The sequence below is a fragment of the Bos indicus x Bos taurus genome, chromosome 18, assembly GCF_003369695.1.
Source record: "Bos indicus x Bos taurus breed Angus x Brahman F1 hybrid chromosome 18, Bos_hybrid_MaternalHap_v2.0, whole genome shotgun sequence".
Lineage (NCBI taxonomy): Eukaryota > Metazoa > Chordata > Mammalia > Artiodactyla > Bovidae > Bos > Bos indicus x Bos taurus.
The window spans coordinates 8,242,455-8,259,777 of record NC_040093.1 but is presented as its reverse complement, the minus strand read 5'-3'; the positions used below and the strand labels follow the sequence as shown (position 1 = coordinate 8,259,777).

General features: G+C 49.6%; 1 protein-coding gene and 1 long non-coding RNA gene across 2 annotated transcripts; one reads left to right on the top strand and one right to left on the bottom strand.

The window, feature by feature from the left end:
* The first annotated feature begins 2,870 nt into the window (after positions 1 to 2,870).
* Positions 2,871 to 11,684, top strand: LOC113875595 (cytoplasmic tRNA 2-thiolation protein 1-like). Its single transcript, XM_027514134.1, has 3 exons — positions 2,871 to 6,073; positions 7,401 to 7,945; positions 9,674 to 11,684. The coding sequence occupies exons 1-3, from the start codon at positions 5,958 to 5,960 to the stop codon at positions 10,207 to 10,209; spliced, it is 1,197 nt and encodes a 398-aa protein (XP_027369935.1). The 5' UTR covers positions 2,871 to 5,957; the 3' UTR covers positions 10,210 to 11,684.
* Positions 6,020 to 7,865, bottom strand: LOC113875620. The gene is made up of 3 exons (XR_003506314.1): positions 7,779 to 7,865; positions 6,702 to 6,789; positions 6,020 to 6,101 (listed from the first exon to the last, which is right to left on the bottom strand). It is a non-coding gene; the product is annotated as an uncharacterized LOC113875620 (long non-coding RNA).
* Positions 11,685 to 17,323: the final 5,639 nt, after the last annotated feature.

The following is a 17,323-nucleotide window of genomic DNA, read 5'->3' as shown; positions in this document are numbered from 1 at the left end:
TAGTGAAGCTAATTAAAAGAAAATTAACTGGAATGTTTCCAGGGACAAAATTATCAAGTTACACTGAACATAATATCCAGGTAACTGGTTAGAATTGGTGCACATTCTTCATTAAGATAATTAAAACTTATCTGAGTGATGTAATGAAATAATTATTCCATGAACAGCCTACCCTCATGTCACCTTATAAGACGTACGGTTTCTACCAGTAAATAACATAAATGTCTTCATGTTGAAATACTTCAGGTGTCGACTTAAAATGAGTGAGGTAGTGGTACAAAGCTTTTCAATATATAATATAAATATATAATATAATATATGCCTATACCTAAAGGGCCTCCTGATGAAAGTTAAAGAGGAGAGTGAAAAAGTTGGCTTAAAGCTCAACATTCAGAAAACTTAAGATCATGGCATCCAGTCCCATTACTTCATGGCAAATAGATGGGGAAACTGTGGAAACAGTGGCTGACTTTATTTTTGGGGGCTCCAAAATCACTGCAGATGGTAATTGCAGCCATGAAATTAAAAGATGCTTACTCTTTGGAAGGAAAGTTATGACCAACCTAGACAGCATATTGAAAAGCAGAGACATTACTTTGTCAACAAAGGTCTGTCTAGTCAAGGCTATGGTTTTTCCAGTGGTCATGTATGGATGTAAGAGTTGGGCTATAAAGAAAGCTGAGCAACAAAGAATTGATGCTTTTGAACTGTGGTGTTGGAGAAGACTCTTGAGAGTCCCTTGGACTGCAAGGAGATCCAACCAGTCCATCCTAAAGGAGATCAGTCCTGGGAGTTCATTGGAAGGACTGATGTTGAAGCTGAAACTCCAATACTTTGGCCACCTGACTCGAAGAGCTGACTCATTTGAGAAGACCCTGATGCTGGGAAAGATTGAGGGCGGAAGGAGAAGGGGGCAACAGAGGATGAGATGGTTGGATGGCATCACCGACTCAATGGACATGGGTTTGGGTGGACTCCAGGAGTTGGTGATGGACAGGAAGGCCTGGTGTGCTATGGTTCATTGGGTTGCAAAGAGTCGGACACGACTGAGCGACTGAACTGACTGAACACACACACATAACTCAGACTTCTTACGTCTTAGCTAGTTTCAAGATTTATGAAAAGCTGTTTTGGCCATTTCCTAAATCACAAAGTGCAAGTTGCTCAGCAACCCCATAGACTATACAGTTCATGGAATTCTCCAGGCCAGAATACTGGAGTGGGTAACTGTTCCCTTGTCCTGGGGATCTTCCCAACCCAGGAATCAAACCCAGGTCTCCCGAGTTGCAAGTGGCTTCTTTACCAGCTGAGCCACAAGGGAAGCCCTCCTACATCATAAAATAGAGGCTAATGGGAAAAATTCATTTATTAGATCAGAAGTACACATATTAAGCTTCTTGATCAAGGTCCCTTGCCCTGGGGAGTAGAGTGACTTTGCTATTTGCTGAGACTCACTTGTGGGTCTCTGTTATCCAGCATAATACAAGTCACAGATGGAATTTAAAATTTCCTACTAGCCACATTTATAAAGTAAAAATAAATGGGTACAATTAATTTTTAATATTACATTTAAAAAAGATTACCATTTCAACATGTAATCAAGATACAAAAATTTTTGTGAGATATTCCATGGTTTTTGCACATAAAGTATTCTAATCTGATATACTTTTACCTTTACAGCACAGCTCAATTCAAACTATCCACAGTTCAAGTGCTCATTAGCCACGTGGCTGGTGGGTACCATTTTGAACAGCCACACCTTGGACCTCTGTACATAATCTGCATGTGCCTGGCAAAAACCTATATTCTCGCATCACTGGGTTTCATTTCAGTCACTGAGTGCAAGCTTGTGAGTGGTCATGTTCAACTTTTCCATAACTTTAATGCCGTCAATTAATTAATGAGAGATGCAGTAAAATGTCACTTACGGTTCTTCTGGAATGTGTCAATTTCTTCTTGTCCTCCTGTTAACTTTAGTTTTATTTCTTTTGGGATTATGTTGTTAGGTGCATCTGAGTTTAGAACTGTTTCATCATCCTGGTTATTCCTTTTTCATCTGTGATGACATTTATTACTAATAGTGCTTTTTGATTCAAAATGTTTTGTTTGGTGGCTCATGTGGCTAAAAGGTTTCTTGAGTTAAATTCCTAGTATATCTTTCCCCACCCTTTTGCTTTCATTTTCTGAGTCTTTATTCCTTAGAAGTGGGTCTCGTGAACATAGCATAACATCTTTCTTCTTAACTTTCCTTGTGCTACAGATAATTTTGCTTGTTCCTATTTTTTCTGCAGTAAAACATATTTAAAAGCATGTTTCTTAACAATTGCCCTCAATCTAAACCACCACTAAGCCTTTAGGTTTTATTGACTCTACATTCCACAATGGGAGTCCTGACATTAATCAAACACTTGCCTGGTGCTGGTCCATTTCATCCTCAAAGCCATCCTTTGGTTTCATAGAAAGGGATACTGAGGCTCAAAGTTATTCAGGTATGAAAAGAGCATGAGTTTGAGTCCCGGTTTGTATGTGTTACTCCAAAGAGACTGACTGCCTGACTGACTGAAGGTGTGTCTTAGGGTTACAACGGTGGTAGAGGTCAGGGAAGGCTTCCCCAAAGAGGTAACATCTGGGTAGGTCTTGAAGGACAAGTAGACATCTAAGCCCCAAAGCTGGGGGAAGGGTATTCTGGGCAGAGAGGTGGAGCAACAGGGAGCTTGGTGTATGCAGTCATAGAGCGTACTAAGTCACTTCAGTCCTGTCTGACTCTGTGCAACCCTATGGACTGTAGCCTCCTCTGTCCATGGGATTCTCCAGGATAGAATACTGGAGTGGGCTACTATGCCCTCCTCCAGGGGATCTTCCTGACCAGGGATCAAACCCGAATCTCGTGTCTCCTGCCTTGGCAGGCGGGTTCTTTACCGCTAGTGCCACCACGGTAAAGGCAGCTAATTATCTAGAGTGCTTTCTGTGGCCCGAGAGCTGTTCTAAGCACTCAGCATGTATCTCTTCTCAATCTCAGCACTACTGACATTTTGGGCAAGCTAGTTCTTTGCCATGGAGGCTGACCTGTGTGTTAGAGATTTAGTAACATTGCTGGTCTCTGCCTACTGGATGCCAGTACCCCAACCCCAGTTGTGAGTCAAAATCATCCCAAGTTGAGAACCACTGCTCTACTCCTCTGAAGGGTGGACTATTTCATCCCCTACAGGTGAGGAAATGTAACTTAGCCACATTCACACAACCAGATCCCAGGATCTGAACCAGGCTGCCTCCCTCCTTAACCACCACATTGCACAGCAGCAATTTCGTGCCTGAGCTCAGTGTTCCTTGGGGTGCAGATAAAAGGAGGAGGCAAGGAAGGAGAGGTAGGCCAGGAACAGCTCAGGACAGGCCATGAATACCTTGCCTGCTCTGTCCCAGGCCTTCTGCATGGGGATGCTATGGACCCAGATGCAAACCCAACCAAACCCTTCTCTTGGAAAGTACCCAACCCAAAGAGACAGTGAAACAGAGACAGCCACAACCCAAGGTGACAGGGCCTCTGACAAAGCAAGGGACCAAGGGCCATGGGAGCCCAGAGGTGGCTTGTTAAACCAGGGCAGGGGAGGAGGGGTCCTGTGGGCTTCCTGGGGGAAGTATACCCACATGGCCATCTGGATGAGAAAGAAGAATCAGGGTGTTGGGGGAGGAGGGGTGTGGGACAGAGAGTCTTCAGAAGAAGAGACAGCGTGTGCAGACATCCGGCAGAAAAAATTCTTCCTCTGGAAAATATGGGGGCCTGCCAGAGATGCACGGTGAGAGGTAGGCTGAGAAGTCATCAGGGGCCAGGTCACTAACACGAAGCTGAGGGACTCAGTCTTTACCCTGCAATGATGAGAAGCTGCAGCCATCCTCCAGAAGCCCCTGACAGCAACTCAGTCTTTCCCTTCAGAAACAAAGTTAATGAGTACTAAGCTGCAGCCCCGGGAAGAGACATAAAGAACAGAACACTGCCCTCCGCTCTTTTCACAGCACTTAACGAAGCACCAGGCACGGTTTGGGGTGCTTTGAAAATATGAAATCATCTAGTTCCTCCAACAGCTGCTATTTTATCATCCCCACTGAATACAGGAAGCCCAGGAAGGTCAAGTCACTCACTCAAGGTCACAGAAACTAAGCAAGGGGCACATGGAGTCACCCTTGCAGGCCAGCTTTCACATCCACTTTCTTTTTTTCAATGGCATCCAGTGTAAGACAAACTTTTTTTTAACTAACTTCTCACTCAAAAGTATGTGAGTGGTGTTGGAGAGCTACTAAAATACTTAAACAAAGAAACTTTCAAAGCCTACAGGAACACCTGAATGTGCATAATGATTTGGGGGCTGAAAACCAAAGCACAGAATACCTCTTAAGTCAGGGCCCCTCCGCCTCAGCACTACTGTTATGTGAGGCCGGATGATTCTGCGTTGTGGAGACCATCCTGTGCAGCATATGTTTACCGGCAACCCTGGCCTCTGCCTGCCGGGTACCGGCCACACTCTGCTCCTTGCATCATAGTTGCAACAATTAAAAATGTCTCCACACATCACCAAATGTTCTCTTGGGGATAAACTCACCCTCAACTGAGAATTGCCTTAGACTCTCTGTAGGTTGGTTGTCTAAGGTTTTGAAATGCCCAAATCAAGACTTCCTTTAAAAGAAAACTTAGACATGTTCCAGAAATGGGAGCCACGACCAGTTATGAGAATTAAGTGAAAACAAACAAACAGAAAAAAGTTTTTTGTTTTTTTTTCCCCCCAGTAAACACTCCCCTACTAACTCATTTATTTTCACACACACTATGACGCACGTACCATTATCATCCCCATTTTACTGACCAGGAACTTGAGATAGTGCGAGGGACATGCAGGGGATGAGTGTCTGGCACACTGCTGACTCCTTACTAAGTGTAGTCCCGCTCCCTTACCCCCACCCCATACCCTGGTCAGCAGCACCTGTCACCTCTGGACTCCTGCAGCCCCGGTCATCTGCCCCTCCACATCAAGCTTTGCCATCCTTATCTCTCCAGCCAGGCCTGGTACGCCCAGAGGATAGTACCTGGCACACGGGAAGCCCTAGGAAATGACTGACAAATGAATGAACCCGATGACCACGCTTCAGCCAATAGGTTCAGACACTCAAACGTCCCCCATCCCTACCCTCTCAAGGGTCTCACAGGCGTAGAGATAAGAAAATGTCAGACTATAACAGCTAGGAAAGGGGGCAGTTTGGGGGCTGGAAAGAAGCTGAGGGCCTGGACCTTGGGTGCAGGGCTCCGGCTGATTCTTGGGAAGGTGCTCCGGCTTTTGATTTCGGGGACCCTCCGTCTCACGCGTCTCACCTGCCCTCCATCCGGAGCTCGACCTTCAACTCCAACAGGCAGGAGGCGTAAGCAATGAGCCCTCACCAAGCCTGAGCGTAACTGCTCACCGCGTTCTTGACCTGAACCCGGTGCACGCGTGTAAGAACCGCAAACTGCTATATTTCTGCTCCGCATAAGCATAACACCTCCAGGCCGCACCGCGGCAGCCGGGGCCGGGCGCGCGCGCCCAAGAACCCAGACTGTAAGCCAGAACCTTGGAATCGGTCCAGCGCCCTCGCTACCTCTCCCTTTCGCACCCCATCCCCATCATACCCCACTCCGACGCCTCTCCACCCCCACCACAAATTCCACCATGCTTCCACAAGAGCACAAAACTTGAAAAGCACCCATCTTTGGACTAAACCACACACGGCGCGCTACGCAGGGAAGCGCAAGAACCACAAGAACCACAGACCGTACCCACTCCTACGCAAGCGCACGAGGGGCTCTCGCGGGACCGGAAGCAAGGAGCACTCTAGGAGCTGTGGGCGGAGCTAGAGACATCGCCGCGAGGACCGCCGGGAGTTGTAGGCCCAGCTCGTCCGAAAGCAGTAAGCGCCACCGACTCAACCGCCGCATGGGTACCTGGGAGTTGTCGGCGGGCAGACCACAAAGCCTTCTGGAAGTCGTAGTTCTATTACCTGCTTCTGCGCTTTCTCGGAGCCTGGACCTTCCCGCGTGGGTTCTATTCAGGTGAGTGCCTCCTCCCACCTTTGTAGCACTGCAGTGGAGGAGTTGACGGTCTTAATGGGGAGACAGCACTCCCCTCAATAAACCCCCAAAGCCTGTCTCCCGGCGGCCCTCCAGGCAGGAGTGCCCTACACAGTTGGCGTTCCTGATTTGAACTCTGCCGGCCGGGTCTGACTCCTTGTTCCCACCCACCCCCGCCCCAAGCTGGGTGCGGTGCGAGCGCACCCTCTTTAGTCCCGATTACAACCTAGAGTGGTCGGGGCGCGGGTAAAGGAGGGGATTAGGTGGCCGTGGAAATCTAGAGGCGGCAACACACCCAGCTCAGGGTTCTGAAAAGACTTCCAGAGCAAAGAACCTCAAATCTACCATGCCCAAACCCCCCCTCTCACAGTATTTCCTCATTCTTCCCTAACCCCCACCTCCTCTCTACTAAATGGTCCCACTACCTTCCAAGTGCTCAAGTCAAAACAAAACCTGAGGTCCTGGGTCCTGTTTCTTTCATCCACTGCCCCCGCCCGCCCAAGGCTTGTAAAAGTCCCATCTGCTCTGTCTCCGCAACAGATCCAGAATCTGACCACTTCTCTCCAGTTCCACTGTCTCCACTCTGCTCCGAGCTACCGCTGTTGCTTACCTGGATCACTGCAGGAACCTCCTCACTGGTCTGCCCATGTCAGTCCTTTCCACGCTCCACCCCCCATTCACACGCAGGCCAAGGAATCCTGTTAAAAATTAGATTCTGTCACTATAGAGCTTAAAACCGTCCAACCGTTCCTATTTCTCTCGGAATAAAAGTCCAAGCTCCTTACCCTGCCAACCTCCAAGGCCCCGGAGCCTTTCCCGCCTTCGACCACAACGCACTTGAACACAGACAGGACCTGCCCTTTCATGTCCTGTGCATTTGCTGTTAACTCTTATCAGGAAAATCCTTCCCACTGATCTAATGCCTGACTCCTCCTTATGGCCTTAGCTCAGAGAGTAATTCCCTCATATTACTACTTTTCATATCTGGAAAGTATCTTGAGTCGGCTCTTCCACTAGAATTTAGTGCCTGCAACCTTTCCTGTTTTGCTCATTGCTGTGTCCCCAATTCCTAGAGAACATTGGGCACCTTGAAGGTACTGAGTGGATATTTGCTGAATGAAAGAATGAACGAGTGATTGAAAGGCTAAGATGAGACTTGAAGGTGCCAGGCCTGCACAGTGCTGCGGGAAAGAGTGTTACCGACAATGGGTTTACTCTGGGTACTATCTGGGCAGCCTCCCGGGAGGCAAGCAACGACCCCCGCAATCCCAATCCACATGTAACCCGCCTCCCCTCTCCACCCATACAGGAGAAGCCGACCCCTCCCGCCTCTCCAGGACCCCACGATGCCCGCCCCGCAGTGCGCCTCTTGCCATAAGGCGCGCGCCGCCCTCCGCCGTCCGCGCTCGGGCCAGGCGCTGTGCGGCGCCTGCTTCTGCGCCGCCTTCGAGGCCGAGGTGCTGCACACGGTGGTCGCGGGCCGCCTGCTGCCCCCTGGCGCCGTGGTGGCCGTTGGCGCCTCGGGCGGCAAGGACTCCACGGTGCTGGCGCACGTGTTGCGCGAGCTGGCCCCGCGCCTGGGCATCTCGCTGCACCTCGTGGCGGTAGACGAGGGCATCGGCGGCTACCGGGACGCGGCGCTGGCGGCTGTGAGGCGGCAGGCGGCGCGCTGGGAGCTCCCGCTCACCGTCGTGGCCTACGCGGACCTCTTCGGGGGCTGGACTATGGACGCCGTGGCCCGCAGCACGGCTGGCTCCGGCCGCAGCCGCGCCTGTTGCACCTTCTGCGGGGTGCTGCGGCGCCGCGCGCTGGAGGAAGGGGCGCGCCTCGTGGGAGCCACGCACGTCGTGACCGGTGAGCGCAGGCGCGGCCCAGAGCGGGCGTGGTGGGAGGGGCGCATGCGCAGGATAGGGCACCGTAAGGGCGCTGGAGTGCGTGCCCAAGTGGTAAAATGGAGGCTTCGTGTGTCTTAATTGGAGAATCTAAATAGCAAGAAGGGGATATGCACGCTCACTGAAGGTTCATGGGCATATCGTGTGCACATCTTTACAAGCTTTTGAGTCACTGCCATTATCTGGTAACATTCATGGATGCCAAGTCACTTCAGTCGTCTCTCTTTGCAACCCTATGGACTGTAGCCGACAACAGCCAGGCTCCTTGGTGCATGGGATTCTCCAGGCAACAATACTGGAGTGGGTTGCTATGCCCTCCTCCAGGGGATCTTCCCAACCCAGGGACAGAACCTGCGTCTCCTGTGGCTTCTGCATTGCAGGCGGATGCTTCACCGCTGAGCCACGGGGGCTCACATGCTGGCACACACATGCTGGCACACACATGCTGGCAAATAGAGGGGTGGAAGAGTACTCTCTGGGGCTAGGGCTGTGGTTTTCTGCAGTTTTTTTTAAATGACATTCTCTGTGTCCCTTTTCATAAAAGGAGGGGCATGGCGGGATATCGCCCATCAAAAGCCATCTATAGTCTGAAACGCAACTGTGTCTTTTAACTCCTTTTGTCTTTCATTCTCTCTCTGCTAACTTTTTCTCTGTCCCAGTCATTACTTCAACAAATAATTATTGACCATTTATTTTGTACCACATGCGGGCTATGTACCGGAGAACAAACTACCTAACCTCAGTTTCCTCTCCTATACAACAGGGCTATTAATATTATCCAGATCCTAGACTTCCTGGGACTTAGATGAATTATGTATGAAACACTCAGACGAGAGACTGAGAAACAGTAAACCTATAAACATTTGCTGCTACGATGATGCACAAGCCAGTGTTTGATCCTGTCCATTTCTCACATACATAATTACAACCTGTAAGTGCAGCTAAGGCAAGTGATGCAGGAAGACCTAGTGAAGGGAGAAAGGAAGAGTTTCCTGAGTAATCAGAGACCTGAAGGCTGAGTGGGTCCTTAGATGAAGGACCAAAAGGGGATTGGGAGAGATTCTGAGCAGAGGAAACAGCAAAGGCCCTCAGGAGGGAAAGTATGGTCGGGTTGAGAAGCCCTAAGACCCATTTTTACTCTAGACTCAAGTATGAGCATTCCATAGACAGAAGCGCCTGGCGGGCTCCATGGGGTCGCAAAGAGTCGGACACGACTTTCACACACACATACAAAAATAAGATGACAAGTTGCAGAATAAATTGAGCTTCAGTTTTACGGTGACTGTTGTGTAGATGCGCACTTACTGCCTCCTGGTCTTCTAAACGCCATGATCTGCATTCCCAGAGGCACTTGTGTCAACAGCCCACTTGAGAGTCTCCATCAAAGGCCATGTGGACGTCTATGCAGTCTGAAGTACACTTTTCACTGAGATTGAAGTGAGATTTGTTGCGTAAAGCACTTTTACTCGATACATGAAAGGGCGCCTAGCACGGGGCCTGGTCTGCGATAAGTGGGGGATAAGTGAGGCACCCCGGGTTGCTCCACGGGAGCCTGGGTGTGTCGCCCTCTCGTTTCTCGCCGGGTCCCCCAGCAGCCTCCCGCAGGCCACCCCGCGGTGCCCCGGGGTCTCCTCCCGAGGCCCCGCCGGCCCCGGCCCCCTCCTCACTGCTCCCGTCTCCCCTCCCTCAGGACACAACGCGGACGACATGGCGGAGACGGTGCTCATGAACTTCCTGCGGGGCGACGCGGGCCGGCTGGCGCGGGGCGGGGGCCTGGGCTCCCCGGGCGAGGGGGGCGCCCTGCCGCGCTGCCGCCCGCTGCAGCTGGCATCGCAGAAGGAGGTGGTGCTGTACGCGCACTTCCGCCGCCTGGACTACTTCTCCGAGGAGTGCGTGTACGCGCCCGAGGCCTTCCGCGGCCACGCGCGCGACCTGCTCAAGATGCTGGAGGCGGCGCGGCCGTCGGCGGTGCTGGACCTGGTGCACTCGGCCGAGCGCCTGGCGCTGGCCCCGACCGCGCGGCCCCCGCCGCCCGGCGCCTGCTCCCGCTGCGGGGCGCTGGCCAGCCGCGCGCTCTGCCAGGCCTGCGCGCTCCTGGACGGCCTGAACCGCGGCCGGCCCCGCCTGGCCATCGGCAAGGGCCGCCGGGGGCTGGACGAGGAGGGGCCGCCACGGGAGCCGCAGCCGTCCCGACCGCCGACTTCCGAGCCGGTCCCCGACTTCTAGAGACTCCAGTTCCCCGTGGGGATCCAGCGCCGTGGGGGCACGGGGCCGCCTATGAATGACACGGAATGAACCCGAGTTACCTGAGCCCGGGCTTCGTGTGAAGCTGGGAGAGAGACGGAACCTGTTAACCTGCGATCTTGCAGACGCTGGGGCTCTAGGCTCCTGGGGCTGGGGGCTGGGGACTCCTAGGTCTCAGAGAGGAGAGCACTAAACGACCTTCCATTCCTGAGTGAGTGGGAATTAGGGGGCTGCTTGCCTGTACCTCTGTGGGGTTCTGGACGTGCTCAGATAGCCCTAACCCTTCTCGATCGCCTACTGCCCGCCTGATGATCGTGTTTGCCTGTAGTAGGATAAGCACAAACACGCAGCTGGATGGACATGTCAGTTACAGCACTCATGGTGCTTCTGTGTGAGCGCTGAGTGTACTGCAGGCGCTGGGCCATCTCATTTCACACGCACCACGATCTCATTGGCTGTAGCCCGAGGCCCATAACTGGCCTGGGGTCACCTCTCTGGAGCCCCACCTGGGGGCTCACACCCAGGTCCACCTGGGGCTCTTCAAGACGGTGGAATTAGTCCTTATCCCCAGTACCACCTGAATCTCTGATGGATGAAGAGCAACTGGGGCGGCTCTCCAGACTCCAGATTCTAGAGGCAGAGCTGGGTGAGCTTGGGTCAGTGACTTAACCTCTCGGATCTTCCATTTGCTCCGCTAAAAATGGAATCAAGGCCTCCCACCGAAGCACTGTTGTGAATGTTTGATAAAGCCCTCAGTAAATGTGTTCGACTTGGCTGTTCACTTGGCTGGCCACCAGGGGGCGCTCGATTTCGGGGTTGCTGCCCTGCGGATCCAGACGGGTGTGAGGCTCGGAAAACTGCCTGCCTGACTCCTGAGGAGGCTTGGGGTCCTCAGTCCCACCTCCAAGCTTTGCTGGGTTGCTCCTTTGTTAGAAATGCCCTCCTTTCCCATCTTCCTGCTCACATCCTCCAGGAGCCTCCTGGAAGTGTCCCTGAATCTCTTCTCCCACCCTGCCCAGCCCAGGACATTGGGACTCTCCCAAACCCCAGCCGCTGGGTCTTGTTCTTACCGTGTGGCCATTCAGCCTTTTGGGGTTTTGTTCTCCCTAATTGAACTGAACTTTGGGGACAGAAACCAGATCTGTGTTTCCACTGGATAACACAACATCATTCTTTCCACATTTATGGAGCCCTTGGTGTCTGCAAGGGCATTTCTAGACATCGGTGGGAGAGAAAATTAAAAAAAAAAAAATTAAAACCATTTGGTTGCGGAGTTTACAATCTTGTGGGAGAGAGGTAATAGGCAAATATGTAATATGAAGTCATAATGATGGGTGCTATGAATAGGAAACAAAACAACATAAGGGGAAAGGGATTGAAGAGTCCTGTTTTGAGAGGCCAAGGCCTCTTTGAGAAGGTGACTTTTGAGCAAAGACTAAAATAAAGCAAACAAGGGACTTCCGTTGTGTTTCAGTGGATAATACTCAGCACTCCCAATGCAGAGGGCCTAGGTTCGATCTCTGGTCAGAGAACTAGATCCCACATACCACAAGGAAAGATCCCGTGTGCCCTAAGACTTGGTGCAGCCAAATAAATCTTTAAAACAGTGCCAAATAAAGCAAACAAGGTTTCCATCCTTAATGGAATATCTCATGTCAGAGTAACACTTCCATTAAGACCAACTAGGAACACACACACACACACACACGCTATTTGAACACATGAAACAGCTACCAAGACAGCGAAGAGGCCACAAAAAAGAGCAGCTCGTTCAGCGGGAGGGGCCAGAAGGCAGAGAAAGCAAGCAGAAAGCATAAGCTAAGCTGAGCTGAACTTTCAGTAGCAACACAGGGCTGGAGACAGAAATGGAGTGTGGGGCCAATGAGGCAGGCAGGACTGGAGGGGCCAAAATCCTGGGCAGAAGGGAAGAGCATTGGGATCAGCCCATCGTGAGGAATGGTTGTGACAAGAGACACTGCCTTGCCAGTTGTTGGGTGTCCTACCCCCTCACCAGACCCTGGCATGGGGTTCAGGATCTCCTTGTGCCTTGACTCCGGGGTCGCCAGGATGCAAATGTCAGGTATTAGGGTCAGCACCAAGGAGGGACAGAGAGAACCAGAGCTCGCAAAGCATGACAATAATGAGAGGCTGAAACTGAGAAGTGAGGTGCTGGCTCCAGCCCAGAATTAGATGTGATGTTTGCAGGTTTCTGGGGTCAATTTGAGTTCAGAAAGCCACTTGATTTGTAGACGGCTCTCAGTCAATTCTCAGGTTTCCCATGAGTCCTGCAATCACACCTTGAGAATGAGTTCTAACCTCTTATCACTTCCTCCAGTCCCAGAAAACCTTCCCTCTTTATAGCGTCTATCGAATCTTCCTCTTCTTACCCCACTGCTACCTTTTCCTGATCTTGCCTGGCTTTCTCTACTCTTCATAATTCTCTGTGCACTGGTCCATTGAGGCCCCAAGATCTTTTCCCCACTCTGAATATTTACCGTTCATGTAGAATGAAGGAAAACTTAGAATTTACTTTTGTGACCTATCAGTTAAACCAGATTTCTGAGACTTCATTCCTTTATTCAGGCTGAATCAGGACTTGGCAGAGCACCAGGCACAGAAAATGATCATAATCATGTTCTCTATCATCCAGAGTCCCGCGGCAGTATGACAAAGGGGTTAAAAACAAGTGCAGAATATCAACCTACTGAAAAGTGAGGGGAGGAAGGGGAGAAACCTGACACAGAAGATTTTCTGCAAAGGGTGAGGGTAGTCAGTCCTGAGGGAAAAGGAACTCAGTAGCCTGTGAGAAATGCATTGTGTCTCTGAAGCTAAGTCCCCTACCCCCCTGGAAGAGGAGGTTTTCAGGGGAGACTGAGAAGCTTGGCTGTCTCCTGCCCAGCACCTCTGTTCTGAGGGACAGAAGGTCACCAGTCCCGTTTCGCAGCCCTCTTTCCTCTGCATTTGAGACTAGTCAAGGCACTAGGGGGGACTCCAATCACCTTGCCAGACCCCCAGAGCGCCTAGCTGAAGGGTTGTCGCTGTCCATGGTCCTGGAGCGTAGCTGGGGTCCCAGTAATGGATTCTAGGAATCCATGTCCTCTTAGACCACACTAGAACTATCAACTTCTTTCCTCACAGCCACTAGATAAAGTTTAGGAAATAATTAATCCTTGTTTAGGTGATTGTTTTGTGTTGTGGGGGTGTACTCGCCAAGGCCCACACTACTTGGTGAAAGTGCAAGTTGCTCAGTCATGTCCAACTCTTTGCAGCCCCATGGACTATACAGTCCATGGAATTCTCCAGGCCAGAATACTGGAGGGGTAGCCTTTCCCTTCTCCAGGAGATCTTCCAAACCCGGGGATCGAACCCAGTTCAGTTCAGTCACTCAGTCATGTCTAACTCTTTGCGACCCCATGAGCTGCAGCACCCCAGGCCTCCCTGTCCATCACCAACTCCCGGAGCCCACCCAAACTCATGTCCATTGAGTCAGTGATGCCATCCAACCATCTCATCCTCTACTGTCCCCTTCTCCTCCTGCCCTCAATCTTTCCCAGCACTGGGGTCTTTTCAAATGAGTCAGCTTTTGTATCAGGTGGCCAAAGTACTGGAGTGTCAACTTCAACATCAGTCCTTCCAATGATCACCCAGGACTGATCTCCTTTAGAATGGACTGGTTGGATCTCCATGCAGTCCAAGGGACTCTCAAGAGTCTTCTCCAACACCATAGTTCAAAAGCACCAATTTTTCTGCCCTCAGCTTTCTTCATAGTCCAACTCTCACATCCATACATGACCACTTGAAAAACCATAGCCTTGACTAGACAGACCTTTGTTGGCAAAGTAATGTCTCTGCTTTTTAATATGCTGTCTAGGTTGGTCATAACTTTCCTTCCAAGGAGTAAGCATCTTTTAATTTCATGGCTGCAATCACCATCTGCAGTGATTTTGGAGCTCGGAAAAATAAAGTCAGCCACTGTCTCTACAGTTTCCCCATTTATTTGCCATGACGTAATGGGACTGGAAAACAACAGAATGGGAAAGACTAGAGATCTCTTCAAGAACGTTAGAGACAACAAAGGAATATTTCATGCAAAGATGGACTCAATAAAGGACAGAAATGATATGGACTTAACAGAAGCAGAAGATATTAAGAAGAGATGGCAGGAATACACAGAAGAACTATACAAAAAAGATCTTCATGATCAAGATAATCACGATGGTGTGATCACTCACCTAGAGCCAGACATCCTGGAATATGAAGTCAAGTAGGCCTTAGAAAGCATCACTATGAACAAAGCTAGTGGATGTGATGGAATTCCAGTTGATCTATTTCAAATCCTGAAAGATGATGTTGTGAAAGTGCTGCACTCAATATGCCAGCAAATTTGGAAAACTCAGCAGTAGCCACAGGACTGGAAAAGGTCAGTTTTCATTCCACTCCCAAAGAAAGGCAATGCCAAAGAATGCTCAAACTACTGCACAATTGCACTCATCTCACACACTAGTAAAGTAATGCTCAAAATTCTCCAAGCCAGGCTCCAGCAATACATGAACCGTGAACTTCCAGATGTTCAAGCTGGATTTAGAAAAGGCAGAGGAAGCAGAGATCAAATTGCCAACATCTGCTGGATCACTGAAAAGGCAAGAGAGTTCCAGAAAAACACCTACTTCTGCTTTATTGATTATGGGAAAACCTTTCACTGTGTGGATCACAACAAACTCTGGAAAATTCTGAAAGAGATGGGAATACCAGACCACCTGACCTGCCTCTTGAGAAACCTATATGCAGGTCAGGAAGCAACAGTTAGAACTGGACATGGAACAACAGACTGGTTCCAAATAGCAAAAGGAGTACGTCAAGGCTGTATATTGTCACCCTGCTTATTTAACTTATATGCAGAGTACGTCATGAGAAATGCTGGGCTGGAAGAAGCACAAGCTGGAATCAAGATTTCTGGGAGAAATATCAATAACCTCAGATATGCAGATGACACTACCCTTATGGCAGAAAGTGAAGAGGAACTCAAAAGCCTCTTGATGAAAGTGAAAGTGGAGAGTGAAAAAGTTGGCTTAAAGCTCAACATTCAGAAAACAAAGATCATGGCATCTGGTCCCATCACTTCATGGGAAATAGATGGGGAAACAGTGGAAACAGTGTCAGACTTTATTTTTTGGGGCTCCAGAATCCCTGCAGATGGTGACTGCAGCCATGAAACGAAAAGACGCTTACTCCTTGGAAGAAAAGTTATGACCAACCTGGATAGCATATTGAAAAGCAGAGATGTTACTTTGCCAAAAAAGGTCCATCTAGTAAAGGCTATGGTTTTTCCAGTGGTCATGTATGGGTCTGAGAGTTAGACTGTGAAGAAAGCTGAGTGCCGAAGAATTGATGCTTTTGAACTGTGGTGTTGGAGAAGACTCAAGAGTCCCTTGGACTGCAAGGAGATCCAACCAGTCCATTCTGAAGGAGATCAGCCCTGGGATTTCTTTGGAAGGAATGATACTAAAGCTGAAACTCCAAGAGTTAACTCATTGGAAAAGACTCTGATGCTGGGAGGGATTGGGGGCAGGAGGAGAAGGGGACAACAGAGAATGAGATGGCTGGATGGCATCACTGACTCGATGGACGTGAGTCTGAATGAACTCCGGGAGTTGGTGATGGACAGGGAGGCCTGGCATGCTGTGATTCATGGAGTCACAAAGAGTCGGACACGACTGAGTGGCTGAACTGAACTGAACTGAATGGGACTGGATGCCATGATCTCCGTTTTCTGAATGTTGAGCTTTAAGCCAACTTTTTCACTCTCCTCTTTCACTTTCATCAAGAGGCTCTTTAGTTCTTCACTTTCTGCCATAAGGGTGGTGTCATCTGCATATCTGAGGTTATTGAGATTTCTCCTGGCAATCTTGATTCCAGCTTATGCTTCTTCCAGCCCAGCGTTTCTCATGATGTATTCTGCATATAAGTTAAATAAGCAGGGTGACAATATACAGCCTTGATGGAACCCAGGTCTCCTGCATTGCAGGCAGATTCTTTACCAGCTGAGCCACCAGTGAAGCCCTTGGGGCCAGCCCCTAAAGAGATTCCTCGACCAGAGCCAATGTTGTAGATGGGCTGGCCCCTGTTCTTATTATGACTGCAAGATACACTTCAGCAAAAACTATCAGGAAACTTTGAAAAAAGCAAGGCCTACTGCTCACAAGTCCTGGAGGATACACAGCACACCCGAGGCTCAGGTGAAGGAGGTGGGAGAGAGCATGGATCCTCAGCTCTGCCTTTATTGGGGTACACGGTGGGGTCCCTAGGGTATCGTGGGTTCACTTTTATGGCGAATTTAAAACATAGGAAGTGGAATTAGGGCGTAAGAAGGGAAAAACAGGGTCACACAAGAGTCAGTTATCTACTTCACACAGAGCTTTCTAAACGGGAACTTCAGGGACTTCTCTGGAGGTCCAGTGGTTAAGGCTTCTCCTTCCAGTGCAGGTTGGGGTGTGTGTGTGTGGGGGTTCAACCTCTGGTTAGGAAGCTAAGATCCCACGTGCTTTGTGGCAAAAAACCAAAATATAAAACAGAGGCTATGTTGTAACAAATTCAATTAAGATTTTTTAAATTGTCCCCATCCAAAAAAAAAAAAAAAAAATCTTTAAAAGGGAACTTCATGGGTGCGGTCACCTGGCTCTTTAAAGTCATAGCTGTCAATGTTTATTTGAGATGAATTATTTGACCTTGATGCCTCTGAAATGGATGCCTGGGCAATCAAAAGTTTAATGTCAGGCATTTACATTCAAAAAAGCTTAAGCTTATTGTTAGGCACTCACACTACACAGGTGCTGGTGAAATACTGTCTATTTTTGCATTAGTGCTTTTTCCTGTAAAAATTAATTCAATTTTAGAGGAGGGGGAGTATGAGCTCTTTCTTCAGTGAAAGAAAGAGCTCATACTCTCAATCCAAATCTGTCGACAAGCTCAGGTTTGAAGGATGAGATGGTGGAAACAGATGAAAGCCAGGTAGCATGACCTCCAGGAAAGAGATCTCAAATTGCAAAGACATCTTTGTGAACCAGCCTGGAAGGCATAAGGAAGAATGGACCAAGAG